The following is a 15,269-nucleotide window of genomic DNA, read 5'->3' on the forward strand; positions in this document are numbered from 1 at the left end:
ATTCTATTGTTCTCTTTCACCAGAACTTTTGAATGGAGCAAACATTGGTTCAGCAATTAAAGTTGTGACAAAGTACAATAGTGTGAGCATTGTGTTATCAGCACATAATGGAACAAACTTATCAAGACAATACTGCCTTTTCAGTACGCTGATTAGCTAACAGCCCCTTTCCAAACAGCTGCTAAAACAACCAGATCATTTGGAGACTAAAATTAAAGGCACAGTATTGGCCTAAAAAAAGGAAAAGAACTTATATCCATTTAAATGGGATCTACTTACAGACACTGATTGCTATTATTTGCCTAATAATAAAGTTTAACTGTATTACGCAGCATTCTACTGTCTGGGAAATGATATTTTCTTTAACGAGGGATCAGCCAAATGTTTCCCCTAAACGTGCAGGCAGCCATGTCTGGGCAGGTGGCCAGGCCTCCTCAGATGAAGCCCGCAGAAGATAATGGCTGAGTACCCTCGCGGGAAGTAAGGGTACTTAAAGGACAACAGTGAGGTTGATAAGTCACTCATTTGCCTTCTTAGCTCGTCTTTATTGTGTTGCGCCTCGCAGCTCAGTTAGTGTATGCATAATATGGCAAAGGCATACAAACTCAGAATTTATCTACTCAATGGCGATTTACAGGTGAGTCGCGGATAATTTATATACACATCAGTGATGTATTTACCTTGGGTGCTGCCCTAGGTCTGACCTAGGCTAGAACTTCTATCCAAACCCTCTCTGGCCACTGTCCTCACTGCTAAGCAAGACGATATGACATCATACACAGGCTCTTGGTATCTAATAAAGTTGCTTGGTGCTGGTTACTTAAATGAAATAAATAATGCGTCAGCTTAACCCAATGATAGTGTTGCAATAAGTTATCAGACTTTTGCAAGAACCATATATATTTTATGAGTTGCAGTTGTATCTGCTGATAACACCCAATCTTTAAACTAGACCATAACCCCCCCACACACAAATAATCAATTTAACCCCTTAATGACAAAGCCAGTACATGCACATGCATTGTTTTCAGTGGGTTTAGGGACCGCCCATTGTCCTTAAGGAATAACATACCAGCAAATTGGCTTTTTGAAAAACATTCTATAAATCCACATTCTATACACTTTTTCTCTGCACAGTGCATTCTGTACATAAGTAATCTTATCACTCATCGAAAATGTCCATAAATAAACAGAAGTCAAATGGTCCTTCAGCGCAAACACTGGGGTCACCAAAGCAGCAGCCAATTGCATTTACGTTAGCAAGCGCCGGTGCTCAGATAGCATATATGCGAGCGGGCGCCGGACGTCAAATTGATTTCCATAGGAGGTTGGCTCCCATTGAGTAGAATGGGAGTTCTTTTGAGCATGTGCAAGAAGTGTACTCATGAATGCTTCCTGCTTTCAGAAAAAAATAAATTAATTAATAATGGCTGCAGTAAAATGCACTGTAGTCCATGCAGAATGGATTCTAAAACAGGCACTGGAGCTTTAAGGCCAGAAGCCAATTTTTGATGAATGTGGGGTCTTTGGCAGGATACACTTTTCCCACACGGGCTGGGTGTATATCAAGGTGGAAGTACACTACAGGACAAGACCTTCCACGCAAGCAGCAAGCATGCGGAAAACGTCAAGTACTGGCCCACTTTGCCCAGGGTCCAGCCCGGGCCTGCCAATACACACATAACATGAAAATACATCTGGAGCGGTCCTTTAACTTGTGGATGGGCAATTGCTTCCCAGGTCGGTCCAAAATAGTTCTTAAAGGTTTGGGCCGGGCCACTCACAGAAGTGGGAATGCAGAAGGATTGAGTGAGTGAGTGAGTGAGTGAGTGAGTGAAAAAGAGGGTAAGGGAAGGAGGGAGTATACATGTATGTATGTATGTTAGTAAGAATGTATGTGTGAGTGTGCATGCATCAATATGAATGAGGGAGTGTGTGTTAGGATGAGTGTGTTAACATTAATGTTTATGTGTAAGTGTATGTTGGAGTGTGTATTAACATGTGTGTATATGTGTGTTAGTATGAGTGTGTACGTTTGTGTTAGTGTGTGTAAATATGTGTGCTAGTGTGCATGTTACATTCTACTAATAGGGTGCTATGACAATGAGGGGGGGATTAACAATAACTTTTAGTTGACAAAATACAAGATCAACAATAACATTAACACAAGTCAATATGATAATTCCTCCCTCTCCCTTATTGTTATATTGCTGATTGTTGTCGATTGAGTCAGGCAACCTTTATAACTGTGGACAGAAGATAAGTTCAGGACAGACGATTGATGAGAAAGGCAAAGGTTTGCCATGTTTTGCCACAACGTCCCTCAAGTTTCGCAGTCTTCAATCCAAATACCAAAACAATTACATGGATTATAACACAAAATCTATAAACCCTAGCAATGAATAATAAATGAAGTTAGTTACTTTAGGAGAAAACGCAGAAACATAGTGAAGAGAGAATTGAAACAATTTATATTCTTCTGATACATCTTCTTTGTGGCTTGCTGGGTAGAAATATCCAACATTTAACTCTTAATAGGAAACAGATTTTTAAAGCTAAAAATCTTTGCGTTATAAATTTTCCTTAAAACATGAGGCACAGCAGGCAACTACCTATTCGTAAACTATTGTAACCTTTGGTCCATGAACTTAGAATGCACAATGAGACCGCATGGCATACTTCTTCCAAAGCCACAATTCCGTTGGAATGAAATAGCCGTACGTTGGGAAAGCAGCGGAATGCGAGTTACTGGCTGCCCAGAAGAATAAGGAAATGCCTCACATGATTCGCAAACATAAAGTCTCTGTCTGAAACAAGCAGACTGCATACTGGGGATGACAAATGCTTCCAGAGTCTTATCCGAGCCCCAATCTCGCCCTGAGGGAGATCATAAATCACGAGTCTTAATTTGTTCAGCAAAAACAACTTCTGTCTTAGAAAGTCAACAGTCAGGTAAAGGTGATATCTCACACTCGTGGGTTATGAGAAACTGAAGCGTTGGGTCTATGGCACTTTCGGGAATCTGGCTTAGCATGATAGGATCTATCGTTCAACCGCTACTCAAAGCCTCAAGTTTCCCAGCCCTGTTGAAGTATTTGTCCTGTGAGTAATTCCTAGAATGGCACGCACCGAGAAACGGGCCCGAGGCAGCATTAGAGGTTGTCATAATTATTTGGTGATGACCTCATGGTTGCTTTTTCCACTTCTCCGGTGTTCCTTTTGTGCTGTGGAGTAATGCTCTGGTGGCTTCTCTTTAGGTAATGGACGTGATTAAAGGTTTAAGATCTTCCATGCCAGACAGGGCAGCACTTGAATAAAAACTACCTACCCCGTCTGGTTTCTATTACTGTTTTCTGCAACCGGCCCTTCTAAGAGATTGGTGAATGTTAAATTGTGTGTGTGTGCCGCACTCTGTGCCGGGTAACATAGAGTTAATTATTTCGGTCCATTTTGGACCGGTCCATCTAAGGAGTAAGTAGGAAGATTTGCTTTATACCTAATCCAGGATAACAGCGAGTTTTCCCCAAATACAAATTATTGTTTCGATAAATGGAGCTTTCTAGATTCTCAGCTACTGAGGCGTAAAAGGAAGAGTTCAGGCCCGCACTGGCCATCTGGTTCACCGCCGGCCAACATCATTTCTTATCTAGCCAAACTGCAGATTGGGTGCTACAGTCTGTAGCCACCGGCTGTATACACCCGGCCCACACTATGTGAGCATAAAAGCATAACATGCCTGCTCTCACATACAGCTTTAGGTCTCACTTACGGATTTAGTGGCCGCTGGCCTTAAAGTGCCCGTGTCACTTCGGCATCCCCAATCCACTCGCCTGACACAATGGCTCCATAAACACGCTAACGCGCCATCAACGTAATAAAGGGGGCTCTACAGAGTATTTTACATAGAAATGTTTTTGCAGGGCTTGGGAAGGCTGGGGGCTGCAACCCTGGCACTTTAAGGCCAGCGGCCGCCTGATGGTATAACTGCGGCTGAAGGCTGGATATGTGCAGCCGCACACTTGCCTTAATACTCACCTAGCGTGTGGCTGGGCACCACGCGGCGGAGTGGGTAATAGCGTGGCAGTTTTAGCCAGTAGTTCACCGGTCATTTGCCTTGTGTGCCGGATGGCCAATCTGGTCTGCTGCCAGTCTAAAGATACAGCACTTTAGAAGTCTAATTGCACACCTCACAATGTTGTGGGTCTGTTTTTGGTCTCGCCTGTCCTATGCATGTTTAAAGTCCCTTGTGCTGGGAAGCTGTTCCACTTATGTACCACCCTTGTAGGCCACAAAAAGGCAAAAGTGTCGTATCTTGCTCCCATGGTGCCTGAGACCATGACAATCTCACCATCTCATATCCTAAGCGCTGAAGTTTAGTAGGCCGTTCCTCCTTACCCTGATCGCAGGGTCTCGAAATGCTTGTGTTGTTCATAAATATATATGAAAAAGCCCAGTGAGAGCAGATACACAGTAACCGTGTCCTAACCGTGTCCTAACTGTGTCCACCACGGGCCCTGGCCACGAATGGCACCCATCAGGCATGACCAGTGGCAGCTCTACATTGTACTCCATGGGGGGAAGAGGGGCAATTGTAGCACTCTGTCCTCCCGATTTTAGACACGGATTGTGGCTGACATCATTTACATAACTGAGTAATAAATCTGGGTTTCATAATTCATACTTGGCTAGTTGGCTCAATCACCGGATTTCAGTGTTAGGGTTAAGCTGTTACTCTGGTGCACGCCGTGTAACGATCCCTGCAGGGGTTAACAGCTGAGCACCCCAGCCCCTCCCTCCAGCCCCACATTCCATACCGGCTCCCGACTCCGTCTGCACATGCGCTCCACGCTCCTGGTTTTGCAGCGCGCCCAGCGCCTGGTGCCAGGTCTTTACGCAGTGCGCCCCGGACACGAACTGGAGCAGCTGGAGGCGGAGGAGGAGGGGGACAAGTTTGCAGAGCTCCGGCCAATCAATCAGGAGGCGGCAGCGGGGGCAGAGCCACAGGCACCACGGCACTTTGCAAACTTCTTCTGGCAAGTAGAGGTCGCCTTGTGTGAGCCACAGACTGAGAGCCAGCCCTAGGCGAGCCGAAGCCGCAAGGAAGCGCTGCATTCGTCGCAATCATCTCTGTCTCATCGCCTTTTTCCTCCTCTCCCTGCAATTCACGGGACCCCCGCCGTCTCGCACCCTTTGTGAGTGTCTCGCTCGCCATGGCCCGGATGGCTCTCTCGCCTCTGCTTGTTTGCACTTTAACAGTTTGCTGCCTCTCCGTCTGGGCTGATCTCAAGACCAAAAGTTGCACGGAGGTTCGGAGACTTTACATCTCCAAGGGTTTCAACCAGAACGATGCTCCCTATCATGAGATCAACGGTGAGTGGATCCGGAGTCCGGGGGTCTTATGGGGGGTGAGGGGTATGGGTTTTGGGTCGTGTAGTTTTATCAGAATGGGGGGCTGCTTATGTGTGGCCTGGCAGGGTAAGGGTTAACCTGATTCACAGCTCAGTGTGAGTGGGTAATGCGTGGACTGGTGTGGAGCAAACAATAGGAGGTGATGAAGGCAACCCCCCTCCCGCTCCTTAAACCTTATAGCAGGGCTCCATGTGCCTGTGATCGGGGCCACACCGCGGGCCTGCCGTGCAGTTAGCTGGATCTGCACAGCACCTCCGCTTGTTAGTAACCCTGGGTAGGGTGGGGAAGAGGAGGGTGCCGGGAGAAGGCAGATCCACCCCCCTCCCTTACTGGATGTGGGGCCAGGTAAGAAGGGGCAAAACTCTGAGCCCCTGGGGGCAGCTGTGGAGAGTGCGGGGACATAGGAAAAAGAAGTCCCCGATCAGCAGTTGTTGGGTCGCAACTCACATCAGCCTCAGTCACCCTGTCTGGGGGTAATTGGAATTACTTCCGAAATATTCCTGGCTAAACCAGGGACTTTTATTTTTATTTAACAGCTGATTCTTTTCTCTGCTATGTTATGTTGATGCCTATAGGCACATCCAGCACTCCTAACCTTCCTTTCATTTGGCTGCCATGTCCCACATTAAGTCGCCCACCCTTAAGCCTCAGATTGCCCAAGCTTGAGACCCCTATGAGCTCTGATACCTAATTACCCAGATCGGGGTAGGCTCGGCCCCCTGGGTTATATTGAGTCAGCTGTAAGAAGTCCATTAAGTGCATTTCCTCTTCAGTGACTGGTATCGTTGCGGTTGCTTTCTAGTACTTGGCACGGTAACTCGCCCTTGACCCGGTACTTTTATGTAGGTAGAAGCCACGTTTACCATCAAGATATAGGTTAGGAAATCACACGATGTGCTGCTGTGATTAACAAATCGGTGTCGTTTACTGCTTGTAAATGACATTTATCATTCAGCCTTTTTTAATACTTGGTTCAAATCTCTGTACAATTTAAATGCATTTACGTATTAATGTGATTTGCCTCTCCTTGCGCGTCTACCTGTACAGCAGCGAGTAGGAAAATGGCACAAACTGAATGTGAGAGGGTTAAACTTGATGCTAGAAAGGCATTCCCTGCGGTGGTCCGGCAGTCTCCGGCAGGGTGCAAAGTCTGGTAACTGCCGCGGCTGCTGGGCTGCTCTGGGCTGTATTGACCTGCCCCATATGGTGATAGTAACTCTCCAATTACCCTTTCGGCTGCACAGCCTGCCCTTTTGAAATTGAGTTGCGTTATTGTATTTTTTTTTAATTCTGTATTCGCCTCCTTTGTGCCGAGGGACCTCATTAATAAGACCTTCATCGATTTATATATTTAGAACCCTTTCCGTGCCAGTCTGCCATGCATATTGTAAATCCCTTTATGATCTGCCGGTAGCTGTGCCCATACACTAAACTCATGATATTGGAAGTAAGTCGAACATATTTATATATTTAGCACAGGAGTCTCTTTCTGTATGGCTGATGTTGCACATTAATTATTTTTATCTCTATGTCAATACACCCCTGTATTTGCTTTTGTGTTCCTTTGCACCCCTTTTTCTCTTTGCTGGGTACATTTTTACGGTTTCCACTGGATACCCATTCCAGATACTTACTACTCTTTCAGTAAAGAAACACTGTAATATTAAATAGTAACGTACTAGCATTTCTGTATCTGGTTTTAATGGTCAATATGCCGTCACTCCATTTAGTGCAATATATATATATATATATATATATATATATATATATATATATATATATATATATATATATATATATATATATATATATATATATATATATATATATATATAAAAAAAATTTCTTGCTAAGTTGCTATTGCTAGCGCAGAACGCACTGATACATTAAGTGCCTTTGGTTGTGACCAAGACATCTTCTATCTTTTCTTATTAAGAATCCCACATCAAGCAAAGTCCGCTCAACTCTACTGAAAAGTTCTTGGGTTCCGTTGTACAGCGCTGCGGAATATGATGGCGCTATATAAAATAATAATTCTATAATGAAGTGGGCCATTTCTCTGCAACATTGGGGATTTTGTCTCTCTACAGTGCCGGGTGCCGCGTTAACCCATTGTATGCCTGCTGGATTTGCCCATACCCTAACACTCTAGGATAACGCCTTTTTATTTCCATAACGCGCCGTGGATGATTTTACTCTTTCCGTCCGCTCCTTAAAATCACCGAGCTTTATAGACCTTTCTATTTCAGGAGCTCCGGCGAGCCTCGTACTTCCTGCAGCGGAGGGCTTTTATCGGGGTACTTGAGATTCCGCAGCATTTTTTTTTTCTTTCTTTCTGGATTTGTGTAACAAAGGCTAGTGTTTTTTTGTGATGTTAAGCCCCATTGAGAGTATGCCGGAACTCAAAGTGTTAAAGCTGCCATTTTAAATTCCATACTATAGGCCAGAAAGGGGAGGAAAAAAAAAAGCTGTGAACTGAAGGAGCCTTGTTGTAGAAGTGCTCTCCTTCAGCTCGGTGGATCCTTATTCAGTAGCCTTGCCCGGTCTGCAGAAGTGCCAGGGACCTTCTGCAGCCACATTCAGAAGCCCCCTCTTACAGCGGGGAGCACTGACCCTCTTTGTTCTGCGCCATACAGCAGTGTCATTGCTTTCTGGCCCTCCGCTACCAGACTCCTAAAAGGTTGCACAAAACTTTCCCTCCCCTTCTCTCCGGCTTTGTCTGCCCAAGTTAGGGAGGCTGAATTCTCTACAAGAGAAACTTGATCTGAGCCGCTCAGAAATATTTGTGACTTCAGAATGAGAAAAATGTGCTTAGAAACAGAACTTTTGAGCAACAGAGGGAAAACAGCCCGGGAACGGCTTCGCCAAAATGACTTTTTAATTAGGACGCCATTTATAGCCCGATAAACCTCGGCTTCTTTTAACTTTTCTTAGGAGGTCCCCCGTGGAATGGCACTTGTGTGACTAGGGTTTTTGTTTAGCCTTGGGGTACATTTCAAATGCCATTAGAGGCTCCTGAAAGGAATAATTACAGGAAACCCTAATCTCCTTTGTTTAGAGATGGTTATGCAAATGAGGTAGGGGGTAATTTTCTGTGGCGGGGGTGACAACCTCTCTTTTTAACCCTTTGCATGCTAATGGAGTAAAGAAACACATTGAGTTGCTCATATAAGTCAAGTTTTCTTTTCACTGATGGACTCCTTTTTCTTATTCATTTACATCCTCTGTTAAGACGCCCCGGCTAGATACGTGTAGAAGTTATACATGGATGTGGACTCTACGTGGGCACTGTCCATATGCTAGCGGTCTTATCTGTGTGGTCCCCCCCCCCCCCCACACCACCAGACATAAAAAATGGACCTTAGTCTCGCGGCTCGTGAAATCCCTTGTAGGCTTGCAGTATGTTTCTACTTTTTGCGATGGTTGCTTCCTGGGGAGAGCACACAGGCAGCTTTGCTCATTCTTTCACTGTCGTAATTAAAATGCAAAGCAGTCAAATTGCTGTGTGCGTATTTACAAAGGAGCCTCGGAACGGCCAGTTTCTCAACAATTTTCTAACCAATTACCCAGAGGACCTCATTTCTTCAGACAGGCGCAATCTACAACTTTTCCTTAGAAAGCACTCATTTAATGCCGTTATGTTAAAAGTACCATCTGCACCTAAGGAGCTCTGATTATGGGGGGTTACGTCAGTCGTTTGCGAATGTACAAATGAGACCGCCCGTACCGCTATGCTACGAGTTGGGGTACAATGCTCATTGACTAATAGGTGGGCAAATAGGGCTTGTTGGTTCTAGCTAGTAGCACGGGCTTCTTTCGTAGGTCCCCGCTCTGAGTAAGCGTGCCACGTTAAGCTAATTAGCACAATTCTCCAGGAATTGGTGGATCGTTAGCGTTTCTAAGAGCCCCTTGTGTCTTCACCTGCTGTTTGCAGCTCGAAATTCAAATTGAGCTCGTTATCCTTGCGTAACCTTGTGGTGTGTTTTTTTTTTTTTGTTTTGTTTTGTTTTTTTTTACCGTGTAAACACTTCTGAAACTTTTCACACACACCTGGGGTACAAGGCTTCGTCTGGATGACAGGGCCTCGTGATATTTTGCTGGCCCTGTCATATGGACATCTTGTGCTAATTGCAGATTTTGCTCAGGAAATCCTTGTCCAAAAAAAAATAAAACTCCAGTTTACTTTTTCAGTAATATTTTGGATAGTTCCCTTCATACCAGGGTTGTGTGCCATGGAAAGTCTGGTGCCTCCTTCCTGCCCATAATGCTTCGATTCATCTGTGCCGGGACATAGACGTTATTTGCTCGTCTGGATTCGTGGCCTGTGCTCGTCCTCCTCCGTTCCAAGTTGTTTATTAATGTTGGATTGTGATATTGGAGGAGAGGCAGTAAAAATGTAACTTTTTATATTCTGACGTTTTTTAAATGTAAGGTTTATTTTAAATCTAGTGTTTAGTAAATTAAGATTTTGTATAATTCGGGGATTGGCAATGGCACCCATTGACGTTTCACTCCCATCACTCACTCCCATCACTTTCAGCCACGTGATGGGTCTCGCAGCCTAACAGTGGATGTCTGCACTTGCCAAGACCTGTGCTTAATCATTGTGGTGACAAAAGAAATTGTCTGACCCCTTGTGTCAAATCCTTTGCACGGCTCGCTATAGGAAACGGCAACTTTAGTCCTACACTCCACCCCGAAAGAGAGCGAGAGAACACATTTTATCCTTTTCTTGTTCCGTCCCTCTCCTCCTCCTCCTCCCCCTCCCAGCGCTGCTTTTATTGGGACTTTTCAATGACCCCACTGGACAGCATTCTGCTTGAGAACAAAGAAGATGAATCCCGGAGAGACCACCAAGGACTGGAGCTCACCCACTGCAATTTCGCACCCCATTCAACAATAACAAAAAAATGTATCGCTGAATGGTTCAAAAAGGCAGAGGGACTGGAGGTATTCACTTACGTCTAGGACACTGTCACAACACAGGCAGATCCACGCATATACCTGTAACACGCCAACATACAACAAGGGGTAATATTTAGCATTAGTCGTGCATGTACGGTACCAGACGCTCATGAGTATATGTAGATACATCATCATAGAATGGAATAGAAAAATAAAATATATAATATATATATATTCCATTCTATGGAGGGTTTCCCCCCCCCTCCATGGAGCCTTGATAAATTCATTGTTTTACCAGCTGGGAGGCTGTTCCACTTATCTACCACCCTTTCAGTAAAACATCCTTATATTACATCTAAGCCTCTGGCCTTTAAGATGTTATGTAAGATAATTAAAACGCAGGGTTTTTTTTATACATATGTTCTCCATTGGTCCCGTCTGCTCCTCTCCAGCGCATGTTTATTGATTTGGGGGACAGCCATTACAGCTTTGTGAATAAACCCACATGACTTCCTGCTAGACTGCGAGGTACGATCTCACCCGGTAATAACTCATGGCTGCAAATGTCAGTAAGTTCCCGAGGCCTTTGTAAGCTTTGCATGTTTGTGGTTTGGCCTGATTTCTTGCTCGGCCTGGCATCTTTCCAGTAAATGACATTTTAAGTGTGTAGAAAGTTAAATGTAATGGTACTTTTTTTTTTTTTTATCATTCAGCCCTACGCTGCCACCTCTGTGCTGGGCACGATGTAGGGCAGTCTCCCACGTGAATGTCGGCCGCTGTTCCCAACCTCTATAAAATGCTAACTTACTAGGGATGGTAGGACTTGTAGTCCAGAATCTCATTCGATGTTATAGTGTCCTTTATCTGACAGAATACGGATTCTGCTTCTCGAGCTCCTTTCTGGAGACGTTAGAAATATGTCTGACCGGGGAAATCTCATACCAGCGATAAAACCCGACAGCCCCGGGATTTTTTTTGGGATGTGTCGGTGAGGCTTGGATTGTTCGTTCGTACCTGGCCATACATTCACTGAGTCGGCTAATGCTTTTGTAAATATTTAATTTAAAAAACGCTAAGCTTAGTCTTAATGTCTTGGGGGAAAATACCTTTGGACAGAATCTATTTGGATATGGGTTTATTCAACACCGCTCGGTGGAAGGCGCCATGTAAATGGGCTGACAGCGTTTACACTGAGAGGGAATGTGAAAGATCCGGGTGGAAAAAACCAACTTTTTAAACTGTCCTGTCCAAGGGGAAAATGTAACTGAATCCAGAACTGAAAACCCTCTATTATGATAAATTCCATTTTAGAGACCGGGCACTTTATGCAGACTCCCCCATGTTTCCCATGACATCCAATCAAACCCTTGTAGCCCTGTAAAGCTATTATAAAAATATCCGAGGGGCAGGCAGCCGTGTAAAAAACCCATATGATGCTACAGCAAGATGGCGGCTTACACATCGCGCTAAAGGCATGAGGAGGAAATGAAGACTCAAGTTCTGTGCAGGTGAAGTCATTGGGTTTAAGGCTGATGAGCGACGCACCGCTTTAACTTAGTATTCAAACACCCATAGAAAGTATTGGTAGTTACTAAACTTGAATTTTCTAATTTCTTAGGATCTGTGTTGGTAATAATACCAGTTGGTTCATAAATTCCCCTGTACAATGTGTTCTGTATCTGCGGTTAGCGTGTGTGTGTGTGTGTGTGTCGATTCGAGTTGTGTTTGGGTTTTATAGGGTTTATTCACTGAAGGGAGAGTTGGCAGGAGAGTTTCCACTTCCCCCACTCTGCTATGCATAATGAGGGGCCAACACTGGCACGTTTCTCCGGCAAGAAGGGCTGGACCCTGTATAAAGCTTAGTGAAGTAGGTGAGGAGTTTTAGAAGAAATCTCACTGATTTGTCTCTACATTATCCAGGGCCAGCCAAGCTCTTCCTGCTCAATGGGGTTGGCCCTTCATAGTGTATATGTCAAGGAGCCGGAACACAACTATCCTGCCAATTCAGACTTTAGTGAATAAAGCCCCTTTTTTTTCCCTAGAAATATGTATGTTTTTGAGGAATATGCTAAAAATACCTTTTGGAAAATCACACTTTATATGTTGGTATATAAATGAACGGTTGCCGTTGAGGGCCATGATGTGCATTTTCCATTAGCTAATCTTTTCCCAATTGGAGATGGTTGGCTTTCGTTGCTGCCTGTAAATTATTTCTGTCCCATTGACATTTCACGCTAATGGAGCACTAAGATGTATGTTGTCATTTGAAATACATGAAATTACAATGCAAATGCGGCTACTTAACATCACGGCGGGTGCATTTAGCATGGAGGGCGTTGCATGTCCCCAAGAATAAGGAATAAGGGCTGGGAAGAGGGGTGTGGGGAGGAATAAACCCCTGTTATAATAGCTCTGATTGGCTGATATTGGTGTAGAGGCTTGGGGTGATAGCTGTGAATGCGCTGTCTCTGTTCCAAATGCAATTAGAATTTAAAGGAGCAGAAGCTTCATACGTGACAGACGCACATCTAACAGTCCGAGCATACGATGGGTTCCCGGAAATATTCTTTCTGCTTCTTAAAATGCCATTTTTGGTTAAGATCTATAAAAGTATTTACTCCGACTGAAGTGTGAACTGATGAGGCTGGTTCAATAAAGCAAATATTAAATGTCAAAGTATTAAGATATATATTATATACATTTTTTATTGACAATCATGTTTTAGTCCCAATTGATTAAGATAATGTAACATTTGTAAGCTTGTTTGAGCCAGGCTCTCCTCGCCTGTTTCCGTAGGTCAAATTGTTGTTATATACTACTTATGCCCTGTCTACCTATTGTACAGCGCTCCAGAATATGATGGCGCTATATAAAAGAATAATAATTTGGGGCGATGGGTCTTTTATTTGCATGGCAGCTTGGTAGAGAAGCAACCCATTGCTTTCTTTCTATTTTCCGTCATACTGGCTTTCGCGATCGATGTCGAGAACAGTTCATCTACCTTACGACCTCCCTTTTTACACACCCTGCCAGCCCATTTACGGAGGGGTATCTATTAATTGCCTGGCTTTCGGTCCTAGTGGATTGTGGCTGTGTGTGTGTGTCGGAGATTTAGCGCTTGTCTTCCTGTCTGCTTGTCTCTTTTCTTTTGTTAGCAAGGAAAGCAATTAGTTTTTTGCTGTTCGGACTCTTGGGGTCTTCTGATCTTCTCTGTGGCTTTAATTCCCACATTTTTTAAATATCTGCCCGCTTATCGTATTTTGTCAGGCCAGCAATTTCTTTGGTTCCGATCGATCGTGGTATCCTTATACTCCGCAGTGTTAATCTGGCGCTTAACAGTAACTGCTTTCACTCGTCCGGTTAGTGGGAGTCTCGCTTTCCTTGGCAGACACTTCAGAGGAAGCAGAGCTATTTCTGCCAGAGTAAGCAGTTGTCTTATTTGCTGCAACATATTGTCAAATTATTGCCTTTTTGTCATAATTACACAGATAAGGACATAATGCCCCATATCCACCGCTGAGCTCTGCCTTCCCTTTGCCCAGTGAAACAAATTCCTTTTGATTTTGATGACTTTGTGGTCTCCCATCCATAAGAAAGGGTTATTTTAAAACCGCTTGTCCGAGCAATAAAACATACGTTTATACGTGTTCATTCCTTTGTGCTCTTAAGGAATTCTGCTGATTAGATCTAAATCTACAATTGTTTGTATTAAGATACGTGTTTAGGAAACTGTCCTTATTTACATGTCCCAAAGAAAAAATTAGAAAAGCATATCGGTATTCACGTAGATGGAAAGCACACATTTCGGGTAAACAAAATATAGAAACGGATCGGTCCTTGGTCTTAGATTCAGGATAGCCATATGACTATTCCAGAAATGTTTAAACAGTATTCTATTCTACCACCTCTGCTGAGAAGCTGTTCCACTTATGTACCACCCTCTCAATAAAGTAAATCTTTGCTCCTGACCCTTTAGATTATGAGCTTGTGATTTTATCCTGTTTTGCGAGGCAGAAGAAACTGCTTGGGCAATAAGCCGGCATCTAGTTGCTGTTGAGTTACAGTGATGAGGCTTGTGATATGTAGCCGCCCTGTTGGGGTCTTGGCTTAACAGCGTTTGGGGACATGCCCAGTCTTATATGTGACCCCAGCCCACCGTCCCTCGATACTGGGCGGTGGATGTGACTTCACTGGGTGAGCTGGTCCCAGCACATGGCTCTATTCCAATAACTACATTCCTCGATAAGTTAACCAAGTTAAAGGAACCGCTTAGTCCTCAAACACTGTTTTTCCTGCATGTAAATTGGTGCATGCATTCCTTAGTTATTGGTGTCAGAAAATAAGCTTTCTGTCTCACTGCAGCCCTTCCCACAGCTCTCTCTCTACTGAAACCGCGAAGCCTTACAATTCTTGCACATGCTCAGTAGCACTCACTGAAGTCACTGGAGCACCAGCCAATCATATGCATGCTAACAAAACATCAGTGTTCAGATAACATACATGTGATTGGCAGCTGCTGCTCCCATTGATTAGAATGGGAGTGCTACTGAGCATGTGCAAGAAGCAAACTGCGGTATGCTCCCCGCTTCCAGTAGAGGTGGTAGGGGGAGGAGTTAAACGTTATACCGTCAGTAACTGTCTGCGTTGATTTTGCATGCGGGCCAAATGGGCTCACGTGTGCCTTCAACGTCTTGTTGAGCCCTTGAGCTTCCTTTTTGGTACTGGTTATCGTCGAATTTAGTTTATTCTCCTTGGAGCTTTCATGCTTTGTGTCTAATTCCAGATTAGATACAGAAATATGATGGATCAACATGTAAATGAATTCCACGGGTGTAATAATTGCAAAGGGTAAGTGGGCTTTATGCCTAGGGGTATATGATAATGAAATCGGCTCTTTTGGAGAGCTGCACTCTTCGTAATGTAATGATTGGCTTTCTTCAGGCCGACACCAGGGG

At 44.2% G+C, this 15,269-nt stretch overlaps 1 protein-coding gene across 1 annotated transcript in view; it reads left to right on the forward strand.

Moving 5' to 3' along the window:
* Positions 1-5,210: 5,210 nt before the first annotated feature.
* The window catches only part of LOC149298215 (glypican-4-like), a 41,526-nt gene continuing 31,467 nt past the window's right edge, over positions 5,211-15,269 (forward strand). Inside the window, exon 1 of the mRNA XM_089487741.1 lies at positions 5,211-5,370. Within this exon, the coding sequence (XP_089343867.1) occupies positions 5,211-5,370 (160 nt within the window). The remainder of the gene's footprint in view (positions 5,371-15,269) is intronic.

Source organism: Sceloporus occidentalis, unplaced genomic scaffold (assembly GCF_023333645.1).
Source record: "Sceloporus occidentalis isolate IW3139 unplaced genomic scaffold, rSceOcc1.0.p SCAF_34, whole genome shotgun sequence".
Taxonomy (NCBI): domain Eukaryota; kingdom Metazoa; phylum Chordata; class Lepidosauria; order Squamata; family Phrynosomatidae; genus Sceloporus; species Sceloporus occidentalis.